Source organism: Populus alba, chromosome 19, assembly GCF_005239225.2.
Source record: "Populus alba chromosome 19, ASM523922v2, whole genome shotgun sequence".
NCBI classification, from domain to species: Eukaryota; Viridiplantae; Streptophyta; class Magnoliopsida; order Malpighiales; family Salicaceae; genus Populus; species Populus alba.
This window is the reverse complement of record NC_133302.1, coordinates 7999583-8024800: the sequence shown is the minus strand read 5'-3', so window position 1 is coordinate 8024800 and position 25218 is coordinate 7999583. Positions and strand designations below refer to the sequence as shown.

General features: G+C 31.2%; 3 protein-coding genes across 3 annotated transcripts; 2 read left to right on the top strand and 1 right to left on the bottom strand.

Moving 5' to 3' along the window:
* Positions 1-3910: 3910 nt before the first annotated feature.
* Positions 3911-5721, top strand: LOC118046724 (uncharacterized). Its single transcript, XM_035055718.2, has 2 exons — positions 3911-4140; positions 5386-5721. Exons 1-2 carry the CDS (start codon positions 4021-4023, stop codon positions 5533-5535), a joined length of 270 nt encoding a protein of 89 aa, XP_034911609.1. The 5' UTR covers positions 3911-4020; the 3' UTR covers positions 5536-5721.
* Positions 5722-6313: 592 nt separating this feature from the next.
* LOC118046768 (probable F-box protein At2g36090) lies at positions 6314-7438 on the bottom strand. Its single transcript, XM_035055779.1, has one exon. The coding sequence runs from the start codon at positions 7436-7438 to the stop codon at positions 6314-6316; it is 1125 nt and encodes a 374-aa protein (XP_034911670.1).
* A 13632-nt stretch (positions 7439-21070) lies between these two features.
* LOC118046723 (protein DMR6-LIKE OXYGENASE 2) lies at positions 21071-24764 on the top strand. The gene is made up of 4 exons (XM_035055717.2): positions 21071-21354; positions 21515-21762; positions 22678-22999; positions 24351-24764. Exons 1-4 carry the CDS (start codon positions 21130-21132, stop codon positions 24594-24596), a joined length of 1041 nt encoding a protein of 346 aa, XP_034911608.2. The 5' UTR covers positions 21071-21129; the 3' UTR covers positions 24597-24764.
* Positions 24765-25218: the final 454 nt, after the last annotated feature.

Sequence of the window (25218 nt, the reverse complement as noted above, 5' to 3'; positions counted from 1 at the left end):
ATGCCTGTAAAAATAGAGCTAACAAAGCAATAATTAAATTAAAGGATTGAAAAAAGAAAAGAAAAACTGTTCACAATTTGTGTACGTACCATGCACAGGAAACTAGCTAGCTAGCTAGCTATCATCCAAAAATGATAAATCAAGCAATGTGCAGAAGGATGGGGGAAGAGGATCCACTGATGTGGGGGAAGAGTATCCACTGATTTCTAACCTGTTAGAAGAATTAAAGTACTCATCATTATCCATTACCAGACATGTACATGTAGCTGCTGCATGTTTTCCTTTTTCTTCCTCATCGTCCCCTCCCCTCCCAACTCTTTAAGACAATAGGGTTTCGCTGTTCCTGTGAAAGTAATTCATTAGCAATATCTGTTGGTGATAAAAGGATTCCATCAGTTTGCTTCAGCTTTCACCGGCGGATTTGGAAGTGCGCCTGCCGTGTACATCAAGTTTGAGGGGGACCTCTCGCTACCTCTCTGATTTCATGACAGAAGTATGTCAAACAATCACAGAGGAACACAAGTTTTCAAGTTTGAGAGCTAGCTTGATTTTCCTGGATAGCTTTTTCTACTAATGAGTTTCGTTAATTTTAATCCTGTCTACTTGTGTTCACCCAAAATGGGAAATTTGTGTACTTGCTTATAATAATGGCTAGTTCAATTCACGGTGATCATGGAGTTAGATATTAGGATCTAGAACATGATTACAGAAAAAAATCCAACAAGCAAACAAAAGAAACCGAAGTTCAATGAGGCATGGCCTTAATTGTTGAGATCATAGGTTTAGGACCACTCCTTAACTCAACTGGACCACCAAGCTGGAATGCTCTACCCTCCAATTGACAGTTGACGGCTATCTTGTTTTATGTTTCAAAATATTTTTAATTGTGTGCGTGCACCTGCGTATGGGTTGAAGGTAAGAGATTGAATGTTCGTTTAAGATATGGTGATGCTTTTTATTATTATTATTGTATGCAATATAGTCTATTTTTATTTCATAGTTGAGATCAATTATTGGTAAGATTTTGGTAGCTAATTATATATGCTAGTATTGAAAAATGGAAATTTCACAGCTAGCTAGCTGCAAGTTGCACTAAGGAAGGCAACTAAATCCAGTTCAATGCATGTGTGAGACACCAAGCTGTGGGCTATAATTTTAAGCAAGTGGGGGGGTTTTAATTTGGGGGCTCAATGCAAAAGCAGCAAGTTGTTTTCATCTGTTTTGATGCCATAACTTATGTGCAGTTTTGCACCCTAGCTAGCAACTTCAATCCACGAGCTAGGTCTCTACTCTATGTGCTTCTTGTGCCTCCGTTTAACATTAACGATTAACTAAACATTAAAAGATAGCATTCTTAACATGATCTAGTACACTCAAATTATTATTTTTTTTCATTTACATTTTTCTTTCTTTTTATTTTTATTTTTTTATTGAGTTGTTTTGGTTTCCATTTAACAACTATAGTTTTGATTTCATAAAATTGATGTTTTATAAATCATGAAATGATATTTGAATTATGAACATTGAAAACTTTGTTTTTCATTCAAAAACTTTGTTTAACATTAACAATTAAGAAAACATTAAAAGATAGCATTCTTAACATGAATAGTATACTCAAATCTTCTCTCTTTTTTCATTCACATCTTTCTTTTTTTTTCTTCTTTTTTAATTGGGTTCTTTATAATTCATTTACATCTTTTTTTTCTTTTTTTATTGAGTTCTTTTCCTTTCCATTTAATAATTATAGTTCCATTTTATAAAATTAATATTTTATAAACTATGAAATGGTATTTGAATTATGAACAATTAACCATATCAAGGTTTTTATTTTCATTAACATCTTTTTTTATATATTATTGAGTCTGTTTTCTCTTTCGAATCCTATTGAGTCATTTTGCTTTTCATTTAACAATTGTAGTATGGTTTCGTAAAAGTAATGCTCGATAAACTAAGAAATGATGTTTGGAATTATGAACATACAAGATGAAAAAAATATAAAAAAATGATGGAAATGCAACATAGAAAAAAGATACAAACCACGACAAGTTGCAATAGTTACTCATATTGTTTTTTTTTTTTTTTGTTCTTTATATTTTTTCTTTGTCATTTGACTTTTTTTATTTTCAATTTAATCCTTTCATATTAAGTTGACTTGGGATTGAATTTGATATTTTGTTTTGGTTGGCTTTATATAGAACTCTCGTGATGTTAAAAATAAGTTTCATTTAGGTGTGATCATTTTCGGTTCGGTTTGATTATTAAAAAAAAATTAAAACCAAATCGAAACCGGTTCAAACTGACCAGTTTTGGTTCGATTCGATTATTTTAGATCAAAAACCAAAACTTAACCGATTTGCTTGGTTTTTTTCGGTTTGGCTCGATTATTAATTTCGGTTTGATTTGGCTTTTCGGTTTCAAGCTTATGAAACCAAAACCAAACCGGTTGGTTTATTAAATATTCTATTGGTTTAATCAAGTTTTTTTTCACAGTTTGGTTTTTTTTAGTTATTATTTTTTTTATTCTCTCGGTTTAATCTATTTTTCAGTTTTTTTGTTCACCCTTAGTTTCAACATTAAGTTAACTCTCAAAATGACAAAATAAAATTCAATTTTATTGATTTAAAACATTTAAAATTTTAGAGACCTAATTTCAAATTGGGATAAATATTCAATCTTTTTTTCCCTAAAAAAATAACATTTTTATCTCAACTTTCTAAATCAATATTTTATTAGAATTAACATATTTATTATTTTTTATTAACATATATAATTAACTATTTATTTTATTAAATACACATGGAAAACTTTTGATTGACACCCTATTTTGTGTTGAAAAGAAAACTTCATCCCACCACATAGCGTGGCAAATCAAACCAGTTTGATTTATATATTTTGATCTTTCACCTTGCCTCGGAAGTGGATCATCAAAACAAAGGGGGTCATGTATGCTTGTTTTGCATGGACCCAAAAATGGTTCAAGGACCAAGACCAAATCAACTATGGCTTTTCACTGAGGCTTGTCTTTGGGTCTAATTACAGCCCAAATCACAAGAATGTAGGTGGCCTCTACTATTAATATCTTTGAGGTTGCTGTGTAATTCATTTTTTTTTATTAAAATTTAAATTTTTTTAAATTAATTTTATTAGTGTTTTTATATCATGATATCAAAAATATTTTTTTAAAAAAAATATATTATTTTGATATATTTCCAAATAAAAAATACTTTAAAAAATAATGAATCATATTTGATGAGTAATATATTGTGCATTATTAGTGTTTTTTTCTTCTTTTTAATGAGATGACTAGTAGTAAATAAGATAATTATAATTTATTTTATTTTGAATATGTTCTTTGTGATAGTATTTAAACCATTAACACGTCAAGGTTATTGTTAAATTAAGTTTATTTGGTATAATTATTTAAAATATAAAATATAATATAAATAAATTTAAAAGATAAAAATTCAAATAGGTATAAGTAAATTAAATCCCAAATAAAAATAAAACAACATCCATGAAAAATGAGAGAAAAAATTGTATTCCTCTACAACGAGAAAACTAAACATAACCTTACAATAAATAATAGTATCCTACTAACAAAAAGAAATTGAAACCTGTTTGCATGTTAACCAAGATTTAATCCAAACTCATTCCATTTGTGAAAACTATTTGAACCACCATAAACAAATCATAATTAATGTTAATTTTACTTTCAAGAAATTTAGATTTATGGGATCCATTAACTAGTGAGAGATTCACCCATGAATGATGTTTACAAAGAAATTCTGTTGACAAAGTTGTTGTGATGCTTTGGGCTGCAACAATTTTTCTGTAACTAGGCTGGCTCAGGACAACGTCACTTGGGCCGACCAGGGTTTAAGGATTTTCTTAAACTGAAAACTGAAGGATCACAGCCCTCTCTAGGGTTTAAATCGAAATATTGCCCCTCTCTTCTCCTTAAGCACCGAAACAGAGTCACAGAGCCAACAGGAAAACAGAGAGAAGAACAAGAAAGAAGTAATGGATTCATTTTCTTCACATTCAAGTATGGGATCTGGGTCACCCCAAATGTCAGCAGAAGATTTTAAGGACCAGTTAAAGAATCAACTTGCACAAGCTTATGCCCAGGAGTTCCTTGAGGTTCCCCTTTTCTTTATTAATCACTCTCTTTCTCTCTTTTTATTTGGTTCTAATGCATAAATCTTTGTTTCTTTACCATCTTTGGTGGTTTAGTGGAGAAATTGTTTGGTTTTGGGTGTTTTTAGCTTAAAGAATGACTAAAGATGATATTGTTTTAGTCGTCAAAGATGAGCTATAGGTGATTTTTAGTTCAAAGATTGAATTTTTTTATCTGGGTTTTATTATTATTATTATTCTAATGTGAGAGTTGCGCTTTAAGTTTCCAATTTTTGGGGAATGCAATGCAAGGGCTGGGGAGTATTATTCCGTACCCAATTCATGTAATTTGGTGTTTATCTCATCTGTTTAGGGAGAGGACTTAGGTGGAATGTTGATTCTCTGCTGTCATTGGGTGGTAAAAGAGTTTGCAACATCTAAGCTTGATGGTTTAACGTTTTGTGTGTTAATGATATTTTATGCACCACTTAGGTTGGATTTTCTCATTGCTAAGAAGCCTAGTTGCGTGCGTTGGATTGTCTGTGTAATTCTATATGCGGGAATCGGGAATTAGAAATTATCTTCTGATCATCAAATTAGAATTTCAGATGGCATTCTTGTTCGTAAAATGAAATGATGAATGTGAACTCGCAGTTTCATTGGTTTAAGCCTAATAGCTGTTTGTGTAACTTCAAATTTCTAAGAAGAGGTTTTACCCTGGCTACTTTAATTATTTGTAATTATCATTCAAGTGGAGGTTATATACACATATACCATCTCGTTACAAAGTCATGCACAGGCTTTACTTTCCTGGTATTTTTTGTGACAGAAGGAAACATATAAACACCTGTGTTCATGTACAAATTTGTATCTTAGTAAAGCGTGTTCTCTTAGGATACTGGTTGAGGTATCTACACATATGATTTGCACTTCCACTTGATCTCTCAAAAACCAGTGAGTTTAGGGTCTCTAGCAGCTCTGGTGTCCTCTCTTTGACTCGCATGGTTTGAAAAATCTGTCAGGTGCTAGGGAGGATATTTGAGGTAATTTATTCTCGAATCACTTTAGTGGCTGGAACTTGTAATCGGATTTTTTTGGACTTGGTGGCATCACAAAGTTGACTTTAGTGGTACTTTTCGTACAAGCATTTGTCAGTGCTTTCTTGAATTCCTGTTTGAGAAATGGGACTCAATGTCTTGTACTTTGCAATAGCTTCACTGGCATTTGTGTGCAATTGTCGACATTAATTGTAATTCCATTTCAATGCAGACTGTGAGGGACAAATGCTTTGCCAAGTGTATCACAAAACCAGGGTCAAGCCTGAGTGGGAGCGAAAGTAGCTGCATCTCCAGGTGTGTGGAACGCTACATCGAGGCTACTGGCATAATCAGTAAAGCTCTTTTCAATGCACCACGCTGAACTTCAAGAAAGTTTCCCCCGAAGATGTCCTGCAAACTATCATGGGAACTCTTGTGCGAGAGCAGAGATTGTGTTTTATATTGTATCCCATTCTTAGCATTTATCATGGGAACACATATTTTCTTAACATTGATCTGTAAAAGATTTATTCAGTTGAATTTCAGCCAATTTTTGGGCAATTAATTAGCATTGTGGCGTATGGTCTTTTAATAAGCGGAGGGAATTTACATGCCCTTGCAATATGAGAATGCTAAAATAGCAATAGCATAGTAAGGGATTACTTAGGTACTGCGATCTCAATGAATGTATAGATTCTATCAGCCAATATTTGTACTGGATCGGCTGTTTAGGGGCTTAATCTGTTCAGAATTCTCAAGCTACTCCCTCCATGGCGTCATTAACATGATGCAAAGTTTCTTTCACGGGTATAATGCAACCAATATACATCACATAATTAGCATGCTTTTAAGTTGTAAGGCCTACTCATCTGTACAGAGAATGTTTTGAACCTTGTTAACCCGTATCCAACTCAGCCTGAGATTTTCTATGAGCTTCTTGCTATGATCTCATGGTTTTCCAGCTTCATTGAACGCTAACAATGAAGTCAAGCTCTTGTCATTATCGCTTTCATCTTTAAGGTCCAACGTTCCAGATTAAAATGGATAATTTATCAAGTATAATTTCAGCCCATACTTGGGCAATTACCTTGTCAGTAGAGTGCGGTGCAGAATCTTCTAATAGTCTGAGAGAATGTACACCTCCCCTTGATATGAGAGTGCTAAACTAGCAACCTAAGAGAAACGTATAAAATTACAAAAACAGTGATCTCGATTAATGTAAATAATCTGTCAGCCAAAGCTTCCCTGGATTCCCTTCTCCTCATCATTTCTCTCTTCTGTTTCTCATACTTCCTTAATCCCTCTTCCACTTTAAACTGATTTGTACTGCGCTGGCTGTAAAGGGCCTTATTCAGAATCATCAGACTACTCCTTCCATTGACATGGGCACCTTCTATGTTCTCAATTCTCATGCGGATTTCCCTCCATTTGAGACACTCCCCTCTTTCTGTCATCCTGAATCTAGTTGTTACTATGAATCTGGCCAGCTTCTGAGGAAGCAAACTTTCTTCCACGGGTAGAACGCACCCGAATTGCATCACATAAGTAGCATGATATGGCCAACTCTTCTGTACTGATAATGGCTTCCAGCTTGAGAGGTTAACAGCTTTGCCTGTCTTCTTGTCCACTAGTATCCAACTCAACCTGAAATCCTCTATCAGCTTCTTGCAAAGATTTTCTCTTGATTTTCCAGCCTCATTGAGTGATGATATAGGAGAAGCTAATGCTTCGTCATCGTCATCGTCATCGTCATCGTCTTCAAGGTCCATCAATTCCAGTTTAAATGGGTAATTTAGAAACCATTTCTGTCGCTCGTCAGCGATCATTTCCAAGCTGCTGTCAACAAGTCCATGTTTGAATATATCTACAGCCTCAGGTATGCCATCCGAGATCCTCGAGAGGACACATTTGTTCTTGTAATAAACATCAATCAATGACAGTAGATCAGAAGGAGATGTGCGGGGATTTAGTTCAGCACATTCAAGCAGTTTCAAAGGGTTGGCATTGGCAACTTCATCATATAAGACAAGTGGGCAGGCGTCCGAGTAGAATTTGTCGAAGCAACCGTGAACAGAACCTGAAATCAGATGTTCAGCTTCTGCAAGAGCAGTGGAAGGCCACCTGCTATGACACAACTTTTTCCACAAGCTTTGATCAAGAGCAATGCCTCGGAGCTCAGAACATGTACTAGCAACCGAAGCGAGGGCTGAACCATCTACACGAGACATGATATCGGTTAGCAGGTCACCATTTATGCTCTGGAAACGACATATCGGACGCTCCATCATATCTATCCTGGATATATATATTTTTTGCTATCTTTTAGGTGTGGCTGAATTTGGAAATCAAAAAAGCAAGGTCTTGTTCTATATAAGCTACATGAAACTATAAGTCAAAAGGGCTCAATCAAAACGTGCCTAATTTAAGAGATGCGCGGAACAAATGGGAGTTCTCAAATCAAGATGGGTGAGATAGGACTTGACAAGTCTAACCATTAGGTCCAATTATCCATTCATAGTCTTTGAAAGACACCGTGTGGTGTGTGACCGTGTTGATTTTTGCAATGCAAAGCATGTGAATGAATGATCAATGTTGATATCGTTGTTGATCCTTACGGCTCACAACATTGACTTTGACTTGGATCCTTTATGAGTTGGACTCATCAAAACCTAACGAGTGGTTTAGATGTGCCACTCTGTACGTTTCTTTTGGATATGTAAGGGTATGTGTAGCTCAATTATGATCCCATCACCAGCCAAGATTAGTCGGCAGCCATCGTTTTCTGTCCTGACAAGCTGGTCCCTGGTTAGAAGGGAGAATTGTTTCAACCTGCAGCAAGCTCGCAATTATTCAGTGCTGATAGATATTCGATGGCTTATGGACCAGGGTAGGTTAGGGATGAGAGGCAACATTATTATGATTATTATTTATAATTTGATGAATTTAGTTGCATATTAGTCTTAGGCCCTCTCTTTAATCATACATATCGGTTACTGCACACTTTATAAACATTATGATTACAAGGCATGTGTTCATTTTAATTTAATAATTTAAATTATTAGATAAAATTTCAAAAATAATTTTATATTATTCTTGAATATGGTTTTCAAGTAAAAATAATGCTTAATTCATGATTACTTATCAACAAACCTTTAATACAATATCAAAAAAAATTAAATATTAGTAGCATTTTATTAAAAAATGATAAATTTAACAAATATTGGTGTCGTTTTTCTTCTCAAAATATTTTGAGTTCCCAAATCCCCTTTTCTTCTCCATCTTATTCTTCTTGAATAATTATGAATTCTTCTTCTATTCTTATATGGAACCACATATTCAATAAAAATTAATTAATTTCTTGCACTCACGCATATTTTAAGGGATACCCACTCACACATATGTGTGTGATAAAATGCAACATTTGTTTGTTCAATATATATGCTATAAGGCCCTTTTTGTAATAAACAAATTACACTAATTAATCCACCAATCATAAGATTTAAACGTTAAGAAGGATGATTCTACGATGCATAAAAATAAGGAATGAAAAATAAATAAATATATATATAAAAAAATCAAAATAAACATAACAATTTTAAAAACAAGAAAATGTATTCTTGGTTGTTGGTCTTTATTTCTGATATGTGCTTGCTGCTTGGCCAATTCAGCCTCCCTGACATTTATTTTTAGGATGAAGAGATTCGAGTAGTACTTGGTACATCTAACCTTGTTAGATTACAAGTCATTTTCACTTTAGGAAGACGCAAATATTCCATTTTTAAATGGGATTAATTATCATACACCAAACAGTATTATTATTCTTCATAGATAATCATCATTTCAAGATGAAGATGAGGCTTCAGCGATGAGTCCTCTTCGTGAGATGAAGGGTTGTGGCATAGTTTTGCTTGTTTTTGACACCATGAAACCACCCATCCACCCACCAAGGAAACTTCAAATACTTAGCTGTGCAAAGTCCCACGCAAATTGGCACTCTTGTGAATATTTTTCACACAAAATGTCAACAGGCAAATGGGAAATGTCTGTGGTAAAAAAGAAATGCAAAACAAATTTTAAGTTATCCCCATGATCAAATTGCTGTCAACTACTCAAAACTCTCACTTGACATCCTGGCCTTGGCCTTGTTTACCTACATCTGCCTGCGCTATAGTCTATGCTCGGCGTCAGATGGAATTGATCTCGTGTTTTGGTAAAAGTTTTGATTCAATTTTTGCGTTCCATCTGAAATGTTGAAACTATTGTTAAAGTTTCTACTTTGCTAGAGAGAAAATTTCGAAAATCAAGGATATTCTCTATGTTGAATAAATTTCAATTAAGAAAATAATCTATGTTGGAGGGAGAATTGATTAGAATTATATATATAAGAAAAAAATCAAGAAATTAGAACGAATCTTATGTCTAAAATTGACATCTGTGAAAATAAAAAACAACGTATCATATTTATCCATTAAGGGTTGTGACGATATCAAATTTGTGAAAATATAACGTTATCTTGTAAACTAGATTTAGAAATCCAGAGCAGTCTCTTATCATATGTCTTACAACATAAAGAAAATAAAATAACATATAAAAAGAAAGAAATCAGAATTTCATAAATTTTCCCTACCAAATTTAATAGTTTTACCAATAAATATTTTTGTCGATATTTACTCACACAGTCCATTGGTAAGTATTTTACCAATGAAATCACGGACAGAAATAGTCTGTTAGAAAAATTCTCGTCCGTAATTTATGGTTTGTAGATGAGTTTGTCACTAATAAATTTATCAATGGATTGACAGAAGGATAGAGCACGCCAAAAAAAATATATCCGCTTCATTCCATCGGTAAATGTAACTTATTACAGAGTAAATACCATTTGTAATTTCGTTGGAGAGTTAACAGTAGCAATGGTATTTGCAGTATTTCTTTTTCAACTCTCTGAAATATACCGACAAAAATGTTATATTGGTAACCTTATCAGTAATAATTTAAAATGTTTAAAAAAAAACAATATATTGAACAAAAGTAGAAAAATAATTAAATAAAAATCAAATATATAAAAAGTAATTAAAATAATATAAAAATTAAATATTTATTACAAATTTAAATAATTTTAGGTTCAAATATAATAAATTTAAAATAGAGGCGGCACTAGAGAAAAAGTAAGAGGTTGGTCGTGGATCGCCATATATAATCCCATCTCCATTACCACTGGGTGGAGTTCTTCATAATCCGTAGTGAGTTGTTCATTTTTTTATTAAGATGGGTTGTCTAATTTTGTACTCGTTGGTCTAACATCGCCGCAAACTCTAGAGTTAGTGTGATCGGAACCGATTGCGAGCATCAACACTACGAGTTGTCCGCAAGTTTTCAGACATAATGCTAGAGAGTTCTTATATCCAATTTCTATCGGGCCCACCAGATAATCTTGTCTCCAACCACAAAACTAAATCAATATTCAAATGAGTCAAAAAATTGTCCATGTACCTCTCCTTCAAGCGATTGTTATATGTATCACAGAAAAAAAAAATCATCAAATTAAAGGAAATTATAACTTAATAAAAATAAATTTTGAAAACCGACATACCACAAAGTGTTGAGCTTGGCTATCCATGAGTTGATGCACCTCTTTTTGATGGTCATCACTTCGCATATGTGTTTCAACAAAAAGATTCATCAGGCTTGCCTCGCGTCTAAGAACCATAGCCTGCGAGATAGAAATGTTGTCAATTAAATATATTTATAAAAAAAATAACAAAATAAAAAATAGATGGAATACAAAAATTATTATCATCCGCTTTACATGCGAAACAAACGGAACAGACCTACCGATGTGTGTGGTAACAGAACCATGAACATCATGGTGCCAGTTCCCTGCACCGAACTATGACTATCGCATGAAGGGCACACATATCACTTGTTAAATGTATTCTGCCCATACAACCTTTGAGATATATGGTGGTCAGCAATTCTATCAAATCATCACGTCATTCCAGGCTAGAAACTCGCTTTCTCTCGTATATTTTTTTGCTTTCTTTTAAGCCTTGTACCAAAAATCACACAACCTATATCTTACCAATAAATTATCTTAATATTTGAAATAAACAATTATCCTGATTTCAATCTTCCCTAGTTGGGGCATAATTCTCTTAAACCTTCCTCGTAACATTACAATCAACTCTTTCCCATTCAAATTTTTCCTTGCAGTGCAAATTTATAAAAGGAAAATTTTAGTAATTTCAATAAACTAACCAAATTAACATAATAAAAAATATATTTAATTTAATACTAACTTTAAAACTTGAAAATCATACATCAACCTATGGTTTCCATTCAAGATGTTTGGAAAGTTGGCTCCATTGAAACTATAGAATTTCCATCGATGATTTAAATGTTGATGTTATTGTTCTTGCAGCCTCAATGTTTGTAAAATTGAAATTACATTTATTAAATAAAATCATTTTAAAAAAATTATTAAACATGTTGTGAAAGCAAAATAAACTTACATTGAAAGGTCGTCTTTTCAGAGGGCCTCGTACTTGCAGGTAAATGGATCCTTCTGTGAAAGGACCCCCCGACATTGCGACATCACACATGACGACCCCACGTTTTGAGTCGATGCATGTGCCTCAGGTGTTTGTTCTCAGTCGACACCTAATAACTCGTGATTATCAAAGAGAGTAGGAAATGAGAAGAATAAAGAAGATGAAGCCTCATCTGTTGTGCTCATGGTCTTTTATTATAGGTTTAAATATTAATATCTTTAACAGAATAACCGACATAATATTAAATATTAATATCTTTAACATTTTAGTTAGTGATTCTGTCTGTGAAGTCAAATTGAAATTTTTATTTCGCATGAAAATTTTCAAAAACCCTTTAAATACTATAAATATATTACCGACAACTTTTCATTCAGTTGATGATGCCGACATTAAAAGAGTAAACAATCAACAATCAAAAAGAGCATTTGATTGGTGATTCCGTTGGCAAAAAAAAAAAGCATTAATTATCAATGTCTTGAAAAGTGAACAGGGCTAAAGAGAAGGGGAACAGTTCTCATCGTCATTGGAATATACCAAAAAACACATATGTCGATACTTCTATAGAAGTAAAAATATTGTCTGGTGCCAGTTTTGATTTGTATTCCTTATCCATCCATCTTGCCAATACTTAAATTCACAACTGCATGCACAACACAATAACACCAGTTCACTTCACAATACACACACACACACACACACACACACACACACTAATTATTCAATAATAAATTAACATCATCATTGTCATTACATTGAATTGAATTTTCTCCATAAATATTACATTATAGTTTATGGCATTACACATTAGTGTTTTGCAAATTATCAAAGTTGTCTTCTTCTTTGTCAATTGACTCGTCCTCATCTTCATCACAATCTTCTACGTCGATTCCGTCGTTATTATCATCTTCATCGACGTAGAAGATTATAATGAAGATGTATGTGTTCACTTGAGCTCAAAACACATTTAACTCCAATTAGAAATCATTCCATAAGTATATTTAAGGACGTACTTTACCACCATGTTAATTACTTATGTAACGTTGTCGGTAAAAGTTACACGTCAGCATATTATTTGGTATTTTTTTATTCCTTATTTTTTCACTGCAATTCTATTAGTATATGCCAACGAAAAAAATTTGTTATTGTTTATCAATGGATACAGAGATGAAAAATTTTGTCGATAAAGTTTACCGCAATATACTGATAAAAAAAAAATTGTCAGTGTTTCCATTTATATTTTCTAGTGGTGTCTAAAATTACAGTTAAACTATAAACATAATTTTAATTTAATAAACATAATAATTGAATGCTAAAAACATCAAATTTGTTTTAAAAGTGAGGATGCACACTGTTAATGCGTTTTCACGCTTTGCCGTCAGAAGGATGCACCATCACACCATCAACCGCATCATGTGCTTGGTGCCATGTCATGTGTTCAGCAATCCCTGGTGACATGAATAATCTCTGCAGTCTAGGTGTGATCGGGAAGTATCTAAGTTTTTTATATGCCACTAGAGTTTTTCCCTTGCCAGTTTTGGGTTTGTAACGGGAATGCCTGCATGTCATGCACTTGGTCATCTCAGCATTTTCAAGGTAGTATAACTTGCAGAAGTTAGGACACATGTCAATTTTCTGGTATCCTAAACCGAGGGGTTTCATCATGGACTTCGCAGCATAGAAGTTCTCTTTTAGCCTATTCCCTTCAGGTAAAATGCTTCTTGCCCATTTAATAATTTTGTCATACCCGGCCTCACTCAGCCAGTGATCTGACTTGATGGTGAACACCTGTGCCACGGTTGATAATTTACTGTGGTTTGTGCAACCATCCCATAATGGTTCTTCAGAATCTTTCAACAAATCAAAAAACCTAGCTGCATCTGCGTTAGGTTCTTCTTCTACGATTGGACAATGACTGAAATTACCTTGATTCATTCTCATTGCATCCATAACCATATTTCTGTAAGGATTAGTGTTGTCATTTGGCGCTTCATGCACGTTGCTAGCACTAGAAGTTGACCTCACCACCGTTTCTCCCATTCTCCTCTTACCAACAAATACTTCTCCATGTGCATACCAACATTGGTAATTCTCCATAAACTCTTTGTGTAGAAGATGCATCATTACAACATTTAGATGCATATACTTTTTATTTTGACACTTCTTGCATGGACACCTAATACCGCCTCTAGTAAAATTTTTGGGAATAGATGTTGTGAAATTAATAAAACCCTGAACCCCGTTACAATAATTCATCCTCCGCAATTCTTAGGGTGAATCTTGATAAATCCATGAACGATCATCCATGACTTATATATATCAAACCTCTATAAAATTATAATGAAATCATGTATTAATTAACTAAATTAGGTAAATAAACTTGCAAAAATATTACTTTACCTCAAGATTATCCAACAAACCAATCACAACTTCTCATAAATATTAAATATTCATTATGATCATTTATCAACGTCCATACGTACTAATTAATATATATAAATTTATGAAAATTACCACACCGCAATACCATTGATAAAACTTAAAACGGACCCATTAAGCAAGCTATTAATTATTTCAAAATAGCACATGTAATTCGGTAATTCCATAAAGTTTTAACGATTTACAAACAAATACAATCTTACAAAATCTAAAACAAACCATAATAGGTATAAAATTATATATTCATATACTACAAGTTTGTTTGAGAAATAACAATAAAACATGTACATCTACTAACAAAATACATATACTAAAAAAAACAACAAAATTGACATTTAAATGCTAAAATTTAAAAAGATAAAATTACTTACAAAAATTGATAAAATTCATCGGCAAATCAGAACACGTATGCTGTGACCACAAAACTTCAAGAAATATAACTTGTTGTGCTGAGATGAAGGAGATTTTTGTGTGGGTGTTGGTTGTTTGCAGATGGGAAGAGTTGGGATTAAGAAGAAGAAGGAGAAATAGGGGAGGAGAGGGTCGGCAACAGGGAATTATATTAAATTTTTCCAACGACTATTCTGTCGGAAAAATAGACACGTCACCGTACGGATCCGCCATTTCAAATCCGTCGGTATTTTTAATAGTGAATCGATCACGTTACAGTACGGGTCTGTCATTTTGAATCCGTTGATAATTCTGTCGGAAAAAACCACCCCGCCAAAACCTCCAATGTCAACGACCTGTCTTCTTTTTTTTTAATTCTAATCTTTTTGTTTATAATTTAGTCGGTAACTACCGATAGACAATATTCATCAGTAGTTACCAACTGAATTATGGATAGAAAAATTTTTATTGGTAATTTTAACTTTAAATTATTGATAAAAATATTTCATTAATAAATTTTATTGTTATTAAACGAATTTATGATAGTGGAAAGTTTCTCTTATAGTCGGTAACCATCGCTGCCGTGCCCAGAAGTTTTGAAGTATATCCTAGCTGAGAGACAAGGTTGCCACGTTTCATATATTATTCTTTGCATATACGCATTAATGGCTCTAGATCTAGTGATATTTAACAAGATCAGACCGGCTTACCAACCCTCATTATAGTCGCTCTTCGATCCAGCTGGACGATGCCGACAAAATACCAGACAAGCAAATGACGCTGACAAACTTAGTCAGAATCCATTTAACCCGATCGTATCTGTTGTCAATTGGATCTAGCATTGATTTATTTCATTAACCAAAGGTTTGATGACATGGTATATGGGTCGAAATGTTATTACAGGTTAGTATTTTATTTATTTATTTATTTTCTTTTTTGATTTTATTATTCTGCACAGTATTTTTAAGCCTAGTTTATTGACCCGGTTCAAGCCCGGGTCAACAGGTTTTGATTAGATCATTAAGTCACCTCAGTTAATTTTAATTTTTTTTATAAATCAAAACACATTTGTTTTGGTAAAAAAAAATAATCAACGGGTTACAACTAGGTTTTTTACTTGATCACCCTGGTTTGTGATTTTTTCTATTTTTTTTATCCCGGTCTGATTCTAGCACCAAGTCAGCTGGGCTCTTGGTCAACCAGTCAAGCTAGATTAGATTTCAAAACTATGGTTTAACAATGTTTTTTTTTTTAAATGAGCTTTGTAATTTTTAAAAAATATATATTTTTTATATGCAAATGTAATAAATTAATCCAAGCTAACTTGCTCTTTATTATTTAGATTTATGTTTATTATAGTTGACTAAAGTTAATTTTTTAAAAATTTTTATTTAAATTTTTCCTTTTAGTTAAAAATTAAATTGCATTGATTTTTTTCCCCACGCTATCTTCATTGTTGTTGTTTTTTTTAGTTTATTTATTATTATTGTCAAATTTATTTATTCCATTAAAATAAAACTAATTTATTTGATTTAGCTGTATCTATAACTCGAGGTGGCTGTTTTTCTTCCTTAAAATGAGGTTACAATACCTAAACATTATTTAAGAAAAAAAAAAAAAAAAGAGGCGTCGTTTCGTAGCATGTGAGAACCCAAATCCCGGGACCTGCTTCTTGTTGTATTCATCCGTGACCTGTCGTCCAGTTTTGTCAGATCATAATTGAAAGGAATCTTAGAATTTAATAAAATAACTTGTAGTCAGTTTAATAAATGTCCATACTAGTGTGTACCATAATATTTTTTAATTTTTAATATTTAATTTTTTTAATATTAAATTGATAATAAATTGATTTTTTATATTTTTATTATATAATAAAATAAAAATAATAACTTGATTTAGTAGAGTTTTATATAACTCGAGTTATAATTTCAACAAATACATTATGATTATTAAATAAAAAGTTAAGTCATAAATTTTTAAATTTAAATCATTGTCTCGTGTTTAAAGAAACTTCTAAAATAATTTCTAATGTTTAAATATTATTTTTTAAATTCGAGAAAATTTTAATCCAACGTGATAGCAGGAATAGGGAGGCAGTTGGCTGTGATATTGTTGTCGATTCTTGTGTGAAAGGATGGCTTCGGGCACCAGCAGTAGGTCCCGCATGACCACAGAGTTGCTCAACAGCCTCAGAATGTAGCTGTCAACAACATAGTATTTATTGTAAGTCAATTTCCATCATCAGTCGGCGTTATGATAGTGCCCGGCGAAGAATTTAACTGAGCACTGATATGTCGGCAACATTAAACAAAATAGTAATAAGGTTTTTTTAGATTATTTTACTGTTTATTTTGGTGTTTTAAAAATATTTTTAAAAAAAATTAAATTTTTTTACTTTAAATTTAAATTTTTTTTCTTATTTTTAAATTATTTTGATACAATAATATCAAAAATAATTTTAAAAAAATAAAAATATATATTATTTTAATATATTTATTATTAAAAAATAATAAAAATCACACAACTAAACTAGCTTTATATCTAATAATCATCAACTTAGATAAATAACTTATTAGTTGTTAGTTATTACGAGTTAATTTAAATCAATATACAAAGTGAGAAACCATCTCAAAATTAAAAAAAACAATAAACAAAAATCATCTTTCTATTCCTCACTAGTTATGGAACTTGCGCTCCGTCATGGATCAAATATTTTATTTTTTATAAAAAAAAATATTTATGTATGCTTTTCAACTTATTTTGGTGGTTCATAAAATATAACAAATCAAAACATTTATGTATGCACATAATTAAATAAACTAAGAATTATATGCGTTAATAAATCAATAAAAAATCATTAATGACACTTAAAAACAAAACTTAAAAAATCGAGAGACAAATGTAGATCAAGATATTGAATATTAAAAAATAAAACATTAAATTGATTAAATAAAAAAAAAGGAATAACATGTAAGGCTACACATATTAAGAATATTATCTAAAAATAAATATTTTTTATTTTAAAAAACATAGTTTGTCTATATAAAATATAAAAACAAAATCATAGATGAATAAGAAAAAACACTCCAAAAATTAAACATATAACAAAAAAAATCAATATTTTTTAAAAGAGGCCCTTGAACAAAACAAAAGAAATGAGGTTTTGTCTATTTTTTTGGTTTTTAGTTTTTTAATTGGTTACATCACTTTATTTCTTTTCAATTGCATTCTTTAAAGTTACATTTTCATGACAAATATAGTTATTATACTCGGCCTGGTGATTGACCTGGTCAAGTGGCCGGGTTCCGGATTCCACTAGTTGACTCGGGTCAACCTAAAAAAATAAAAATATTTGAGGTTTAATATTTTATATGATAAAATTAAAAAACAATCAATGTGGATATATATTATACATGTTATAAGTAATTAAGTTTAAAACATTATTTCAAAAGTTTTTTATCCCACATTGAAAAAATATAATTTTTTTTTTCTTATGAACATAGAGTATATATACTAAAAAGCTTCAAATCTCATATTGAAAAAAAATTAAAAAAATTATTCTAGTATTTTATAGAGTGAACTTTGAAATAAGTTACCAACCAATTAAAAATATGAAAGACAAAAAAGGGTCTGTGTATAGGAGAAAAAACATATTTAAAAAAAAAATAGTATTTACCTGATTTTTTTCAGGTCACCTGAGTTTCGAGTTAACCCGACAAGTCAACCAATTTGCTCTAGGCTAATTACATACCTGAATTTTGAATGAAACAGGCTCGTCCAAAATCCCAGGTATTGGGTTAACCCACCGAGCCAGACGGGGTCTTATTATTATGATAGCAACCATGTCAAACCCATGGTATTGGGTCTCACATGACAGCTAGACCCAATACCATGGGTTTGACTTGGCTGATAGACCCAATAACATGGGTTTGATAGCCATATTGGACCCAATACCTTGGTTCCCATTGCAAGATTCTTGGGTCTGGCGATAGAGCCAAACAAAAAGACATTAGGTCTAATGGGCAAGGAAATTGTGTCTGGCGGTCCAGTGAGATTCTATAGGCTTGAGTCTAGCTGCGGAGCAAGATCTAAATGCTATTGGGTCCTAAATGCTATTAGATATGGCTATAAGCCAGACCTAACAACATTAGATCTGATGGTCATATCATATCCAATAATATTTTTCAACCAAAAAACAATGTGTTTTGATGTTACAATTATATTTACAGTATAAACATTTTATATTTATAGTATGATTCATGGTATAATAAATATATATTCACAATACTTATATGATATTTTTTCTCACATCTTTTAAAATATAATATAATATGATCACCATTTTTATCATCTCATCAACCTCTTTTTGTCTTTTTCTTAATATAATCTACCATTAATCCATTTTGGTATCACTAATACAAACAAATTGGCTATTTCTCGAAGAAATGCATTGCTACGTCATCATAGTCGCCACTTGCAACCCTAATGCTGACATATCATAGATAACCAGGGGTTGGCAGGGCCCTAGCCCTTGCAAAAAAATGTCACGAAAAAATGTCACTCCCTTGTAAATATTTATAATTTTAATAAGAATAACTTAATTTTTTTCTTGGCTCTCCTAATTTATAATTTGACTCTTTATTTTTTTTTCTTGCTCCGCCCCTATGGATAACATCATGACAATCAATCACCACGGGATACCGTCCTACTGACAAATTACATCCATGGTTCTACTTGTTTAAATTCTTATCATTTTAATCCCTTGCTTCAATTTTAGCATATTAATAAACATTAGTTCTATATATGATAATGATGATAAATAGTTAGTAAATAGTTAAAAAAAAAAATTAACTATTTAAAAAATTGCTAAAATAGCTGATCATGATATGCATGACGTTCTTGAAGTGATGTCAGTGGCATGTCGTATATTTTCTTACGTCATAATTCCAGAGATTGGTTGATTCCTGAACACTGGCAACTGGCCGACTTAATTAGTTAGTAGGTGTCATTTATTTATTGTTGATCAATTATTGGACCAAGCCATGTGCCTCAGTGAAGCACTTTATTTTTTTTCTTACAACCCATGCGATTTGAGTGTTTAAATATTAATTGTGTTTCTGTAAGGGTGATTGTATGCTGTATTTTCTATTCAAGATCCGAGGGATGGTCCGAGGCATGGCTATGCAAACTAGTCATAAATAAATCAATAAATATATAAAACATAGATAAAAAATGATGATTATCCCTCTATGTGTATACATTTTATATGATTTTGTTTATATTTTTATTAAACTATCATGTGCTAATGCACTAAATTTATTATATTTAACAATTTTTTTTGATTGGTCAAACTGTAAATACTATTTAACTATGCAAATATTACTTTACCAAATTATAAAATATATACACATACGTGTTTATATTAAATAAATGTATTATTGTTAAAGAATAATATAAAATATATCTTGTGATCTCTCGTGATAATTTAAACCATTAAATTGATATGGTTTTTTAACCACTATATAATAAAGAGATGAATAAAATCATAAAATATTAGTATTGAATAATGAAAATGACCTGGAGAGTTGAATGCCGGTTTTTACAATAAAATTAAATCTATTTTGATAGAGCATGCCTGTTCCGATCTCTATGAAGTTAAACATAATTTTATTACATTAAACCAAATTTTACTATGTTTATGACCCGGATCTAGCACTATATTATATTTAATTACATAAACAGTTTATGGCTATTTTACTCTGTGCCTTTTCTATATATATGATCACCTACTTCATATATAAAAATAATAAAAATTGGGGGCATTATGTGGAATTTTTGGGGTAAACCCATGGAGATTTAAATTGTCTTTTTAGGATCCTAAACAGAATTTTCAGGATTGATACAGGTTTAGAGATAATTTTCAGTGTTAGCCTATTATTTTTTTTACAAAGGTTTTTATTGATTTATCGGTTAGTTTATAATTAATTTATTTTTAAATTTAAGGTTTTTGATTGTTATATAATTTTTAATTTTACTTTCCACCACCGTTTAAAAATTTTATTTACACAAGTTTTAATCTGGTTATATGATCACCTACTTCATATATAAAAATTAATTTGGTTTTTTTTTTCTTTATGATACTTGTATTATAAGTTTTTATTCATGTTGCCACTATTTTCGTGTTATTTTTCATTTAATTCTACTTAAAAACTAAAAAAAATAATTATTTACTATTGTTTAATTTTAAATTCTAAAAAATCTGAAAAGAAAATACACATTCCTGTCCTGCTTGAAGTTCAATTTTTTTTATTTGAATATTAGAGCAAATTCAAGGAAATAAACCCGACTCTAAAAGAACAAATAAAAAAACCTTCACTGTAAATTACTTTTAACCTATTTTCTGAAAAGAAAAGAAAAAAGAAAAAAAAAAGCAAGAAAGGGTAGGGGAGGTGAAACCCCACTCCAATAAAAATTCAAGGAGCCCCATCGGAAACCATCAATTATTGCGGCTGATCAAGCCTTATAAGTATGGACTTCCATGTCTTCATTTCCATCAGCTCAAGAACATACCAGAAAGAACTCCATTGCATTCTCACCTAGTCATGTCTTCCCCTGCTAATCTACTACTAGCCGACCTTGCATCATCAGGTGTCAAGCAAATTCCTACCAGCTACATCCGTCCCATCTCCGACCGCCCCAATCTCTCCGATGTTCAGATTTCCGACGTCCCCATTCCTCTAATTGACCTTCACGGCCTTAATGGTCCTAACCACTCTCTTATAATCAAACAAATTAGCCAAGCTTGCGGAAACGATGGCTTCTTCCAGGTACTAGCTAAAACCGTGTTCATTTTTCTTTGTTATTCCTTGCTCACTTCACTCCTTCCTTCTCTCTCTTCTCCTCGTTTCGTGCAGATCCTTGCTGTAGTTATGCTTCAAAACTATGGCTGTTAATGTTCTTACAAAATAAATGCACCACTGTTTTCAGGTGAAGAATCATGGGATACCAGAGGAAATGATCGGTAACGTCATGAACATAGCTAGACAATTCTTCAATTTGCCTGCAAGTGAAAGGTTAAAAAGTTACTCCGATGATCCTACTAAGAACACCAGGTTGTCTACAAGCTTTAATGTTAAGACAGAACAGATTTCTAGTTGGAGAGATTTCTTGCGACTTCATTGTTACCCTCTTGAAGAATACGTACATGAATGGCCTTGCAATCCCCCGTCATTCAGGTAACGTCTAAATTCCACCCGTTTTTCAAACCATTTTTTATTTATTTCGATATACTTTGAATTAATACTACACATCACATCCTTTTTTTTATATATATAATAAAATATCGTTGGATCCTTATGCTATTAGTTAATTCTTTTGATTTGGAAAATCTAATATTGAGTCTTTATATTTTCGTATGTGTTTGTAATTTAGTCTTTTTTGATGATTTGTTTTTTTTCAACCTCACTTTTTACAAGATAAATTAAAAATACACTTGAAATGAAAATTAAATTATTTTTTTTCTAAAAAATAAACTAATTAAAATTTCCAATCCCACTTATTAAGAGAAAAAATATATTTGTATTTGAAAAGGGTAATTTGGGATTTTTAAAAAATAATTAATACTAAATTTTGGTTAAGAAACTAACTTATGATTTTCAAAACAAAAAGGATTAACTTATAGAACATTAAAAATTAAGGGGATAAATCATAATACACTATTTTTGTTTCATGTTTCAGTAGAGATGTGGCTGAATATTATACAAGTATTAGGAATTTGTTTTTGTTGATTAGCATAGTTAAAAAAAAAAAATAAACAAACATAATTGAAAAAATAATTAGAAAACTAGCATATTTTAACTAGTCGCGAATGTTAATTGCAATACTTTTAACTATGTTACTTTTCTAATTATTTTTATACTTGTGTTATTTTACAAACGACAAAAAAAACTCCCTTAATTTGTTTTAAATGTGCTAGCTTACAAAATTATAATTGTATCTGAAAAGGGTAATTTGGGAATTTTCAGAAACAATTAACAGTAAACTTTGGTAAGAAACTAACTTATGATTTTCAAGACTAAAAGGATTGACTTATAGAACATTATAAATTAAGGGGCTAAATTATAACACTATTTTTTTTGTTGTTGTTCCAGGAGAGATGTGGCTGAATATTGTACAAGTATTAGAGGTCTGGTGTTAAAGCTGCTCGAGGCCATATCAGAAAGCTTGGGGCTTGAAAGAGACTACATAGATGAGAAATTAGGCAAGCATGGACAGCATATGGCTATGAACTACTATCCACCGTGTCCACAGCCAGAGCTCACGTATGGGTTGCCAGGACATACCGACCCTAATTTAATCACCATTCTTTTGCAAGATGACGTGCCTGGATTGCAGGTTCTGAGGAATGGCAAGTGGATTGCTGTGAATCCCATTCCCAATACCTTCATTATCAACATTGGTGATCAAATGCAGGTGAACTTCTCTGTACTTTCCGGTCATCGGAACAAAATAATATTTCTAAAAAACGGACTTGATCATCGGAGCATTAGATTGGTGGAGATTTTGTGTTATTAGCTCATAAAATTTAAAATATTGGCAAATAATTAATATAGTTACAGATAAAATAACATGGCTTGTGCATGTAGTAATTTTAAGATATGATACATATAAAAATTAATTTTGAAATATATTGTTATTTAGAATTATGATAATTTAATTATCATGATTTAGAATTATAATATTTATAAATATCACGATTAAGATTAAAAAACAAGATTAGTTAAATTGTGATAATTCATAAAAAAAAATTCAATAATTTGACTCAGTTTTTCCCGGTTTAGCTCCGTTTTTTTCTGGTTTGAATTCGATTCGGTTTTTTTCGGTTTCAAGTTTAAAAAATCAAAACCAAATTGAACCGGTTGGTTTTTTTAAAATTTTAATTAGTTTAATTGTTTTTTTTATAGTTTGATTTTTTTAATTATTTTTTTTAATTAGTTTTTTATTTTTTTTCTCACCTCTAGATAGGATTGATACGTCATCATTGAATTAATGAGTATGTGCGTATGGCTTCCCATAAGGTAGCCTCGGAGTTGGCGTGGAAAAGCAATATTTTTGAAATTGCCAACACTGGAATTATGATTTTTACATTTGACTAAATCAAAAAAGTCTAACAACCTTTCAAAGCCTGGCCCAAGCCTTGTCTACTTTCGTCCCCTGCCGACTTTGAACTCGGTGATTTTAAGGATCATTTCACAATTCATTTTTTTTTATGTGTTTTAAAAATATTTTAAAAAAAATTAAATTTTTTTATTTTTTTTATTAACTTCAAATTAATATATATATATATATATATATTTTAAATTATTTTAATGTGCTGATATCAAAAATAATTTTAAAAAAATAAAAAAAAAACATCACTGTTATGCATTTTGACATGAAAAGTTATTTGAAAAGCAACCGCAACTACACTACCAAACAAACTCTAACTGAGAGAGATTTAATGGGTCAATTTCAATAATGTTTTTTTAATTTTGTTCAGAATAAAATTGTTTTAATTTTATTTTTTTTAAATAATATTATTTTATTTTTTATTTAAAAACATTAAAACAATTTTTATAATATGTTTGAGAGTGTAGTTGCGGTTGCTTTTAAATCAAAGTGTTTTTCATGTCGAAATGCATTAAAATAAATTTTTTTTTTATTTTTTTAAAATTATTTTTAAGATCAACGCATTAAAAACGATATATATATATATATATATAAACTTTGATGGAACTCTAATTAAGTTGTGTTTTTTATTAATCTATTTATTTATTATGATAAGGTACTAAGCAATGACCGTTACAAGAGCGTGCTTCATCGAGCAGTGGTGAACTGTAACAAAGAGCGAATATCCATACCAACATTCTACTGTCCTTCGAAAGATGCTGTCATAGCGCCCCCTAAAGAGCTAATTGACGACGATCATCCAGCAGTTTACAGAGATTTTACATATGGTGAATACTATGAGAGGTTTTGGAATAGAGGACTCGTAAAAGAATGCTGCTTAGACTTGTTCAAAAGCCTCTAGTGATTCATAAATTTTTGTGTGTTTTGCAACCATGGATGTTTAAATAGTTTATACTTATTTTAACTAATCCTATAAAATTATAAAATTAATAATTAGATAAGCTTCTAGTTACCAACTTGAACCAGTAATTATTAAGGAACAAATCCAACATGCACCTTGATTCATTATGTTTTAATTAATTGAAATCCCATATCCATTTTTAGTCACATGTCCAAGACCATATGTATTTCTTTAATTTTAATGATAAATGTGATAAATATTAACTTGAAACAAAACTATCTATAAAATAAATATATATATATTTTTAATTCCAAGCTAGAATAATTAAAAAATTAAATCGAGTCCATCAAATAATTTACAAATTAATTAAATTTTAAGTTTATTATATACAGGGGCGGAGCAAGGAAAAACATTTAAGGGGGCCCAGATCATTATTTAAGGGGGCCAAGAAAAAAATTCAGTTATGTTTATTAAATTTATAAAAAAAGGGGTATTTTCGTGCAGGGCCCAGCCCCCCTCCTCCTTCACTGATTATATATATGACCTGATATGTTGTTTGATTTTGTCAGATCCCTTAACTTCGATTATTGGAACGAATTCTTAATATTTGAAAACAAAATAA

Coding starts and splice junctions, on each gene's coding strand:
- LOC118046768 (XM_035055779.1), bottom strand. CDS start 7,438: ATGGAGCGTCCGATATGTCGTTTCCAGAGCATAAATGGTGACCTGCTA.
- LOC118046724 (XM_035055718.2), top strand. CDS start 4,021: ATGGATTCATTTTCTTCACATTCAAGTATGGGATCTGGGTCACCCCAA. Junction 4,141..5,385: donor ATGCCCAGGAGTTCCTTGAG/GTTCCCCTTTTC, acceptor ATTTCAATGCAG/ACTGTGAGGGACAAATGCTT.
- LOC118046723 (XM_035055717.2), top strand. CDS start 21,130: ATGTCTTCCCCTGCTAATCTACTACTAGCCGACCTTGCATCATCAGGT. Junction 21,355..21,514: donor GAAACGATGGCTTCTTCCAG/GTACTAGCTAAA, acceptor CACTGTTTTCAG/GTGAAGAATCATGGGATACC. Junction 23,000..24,350: donor ACATTGGTGATCAAATGCAG/GTGAACTTCTCT, acceptor TATTATGATAAG/GTACTAAGCAATGACCGTTA.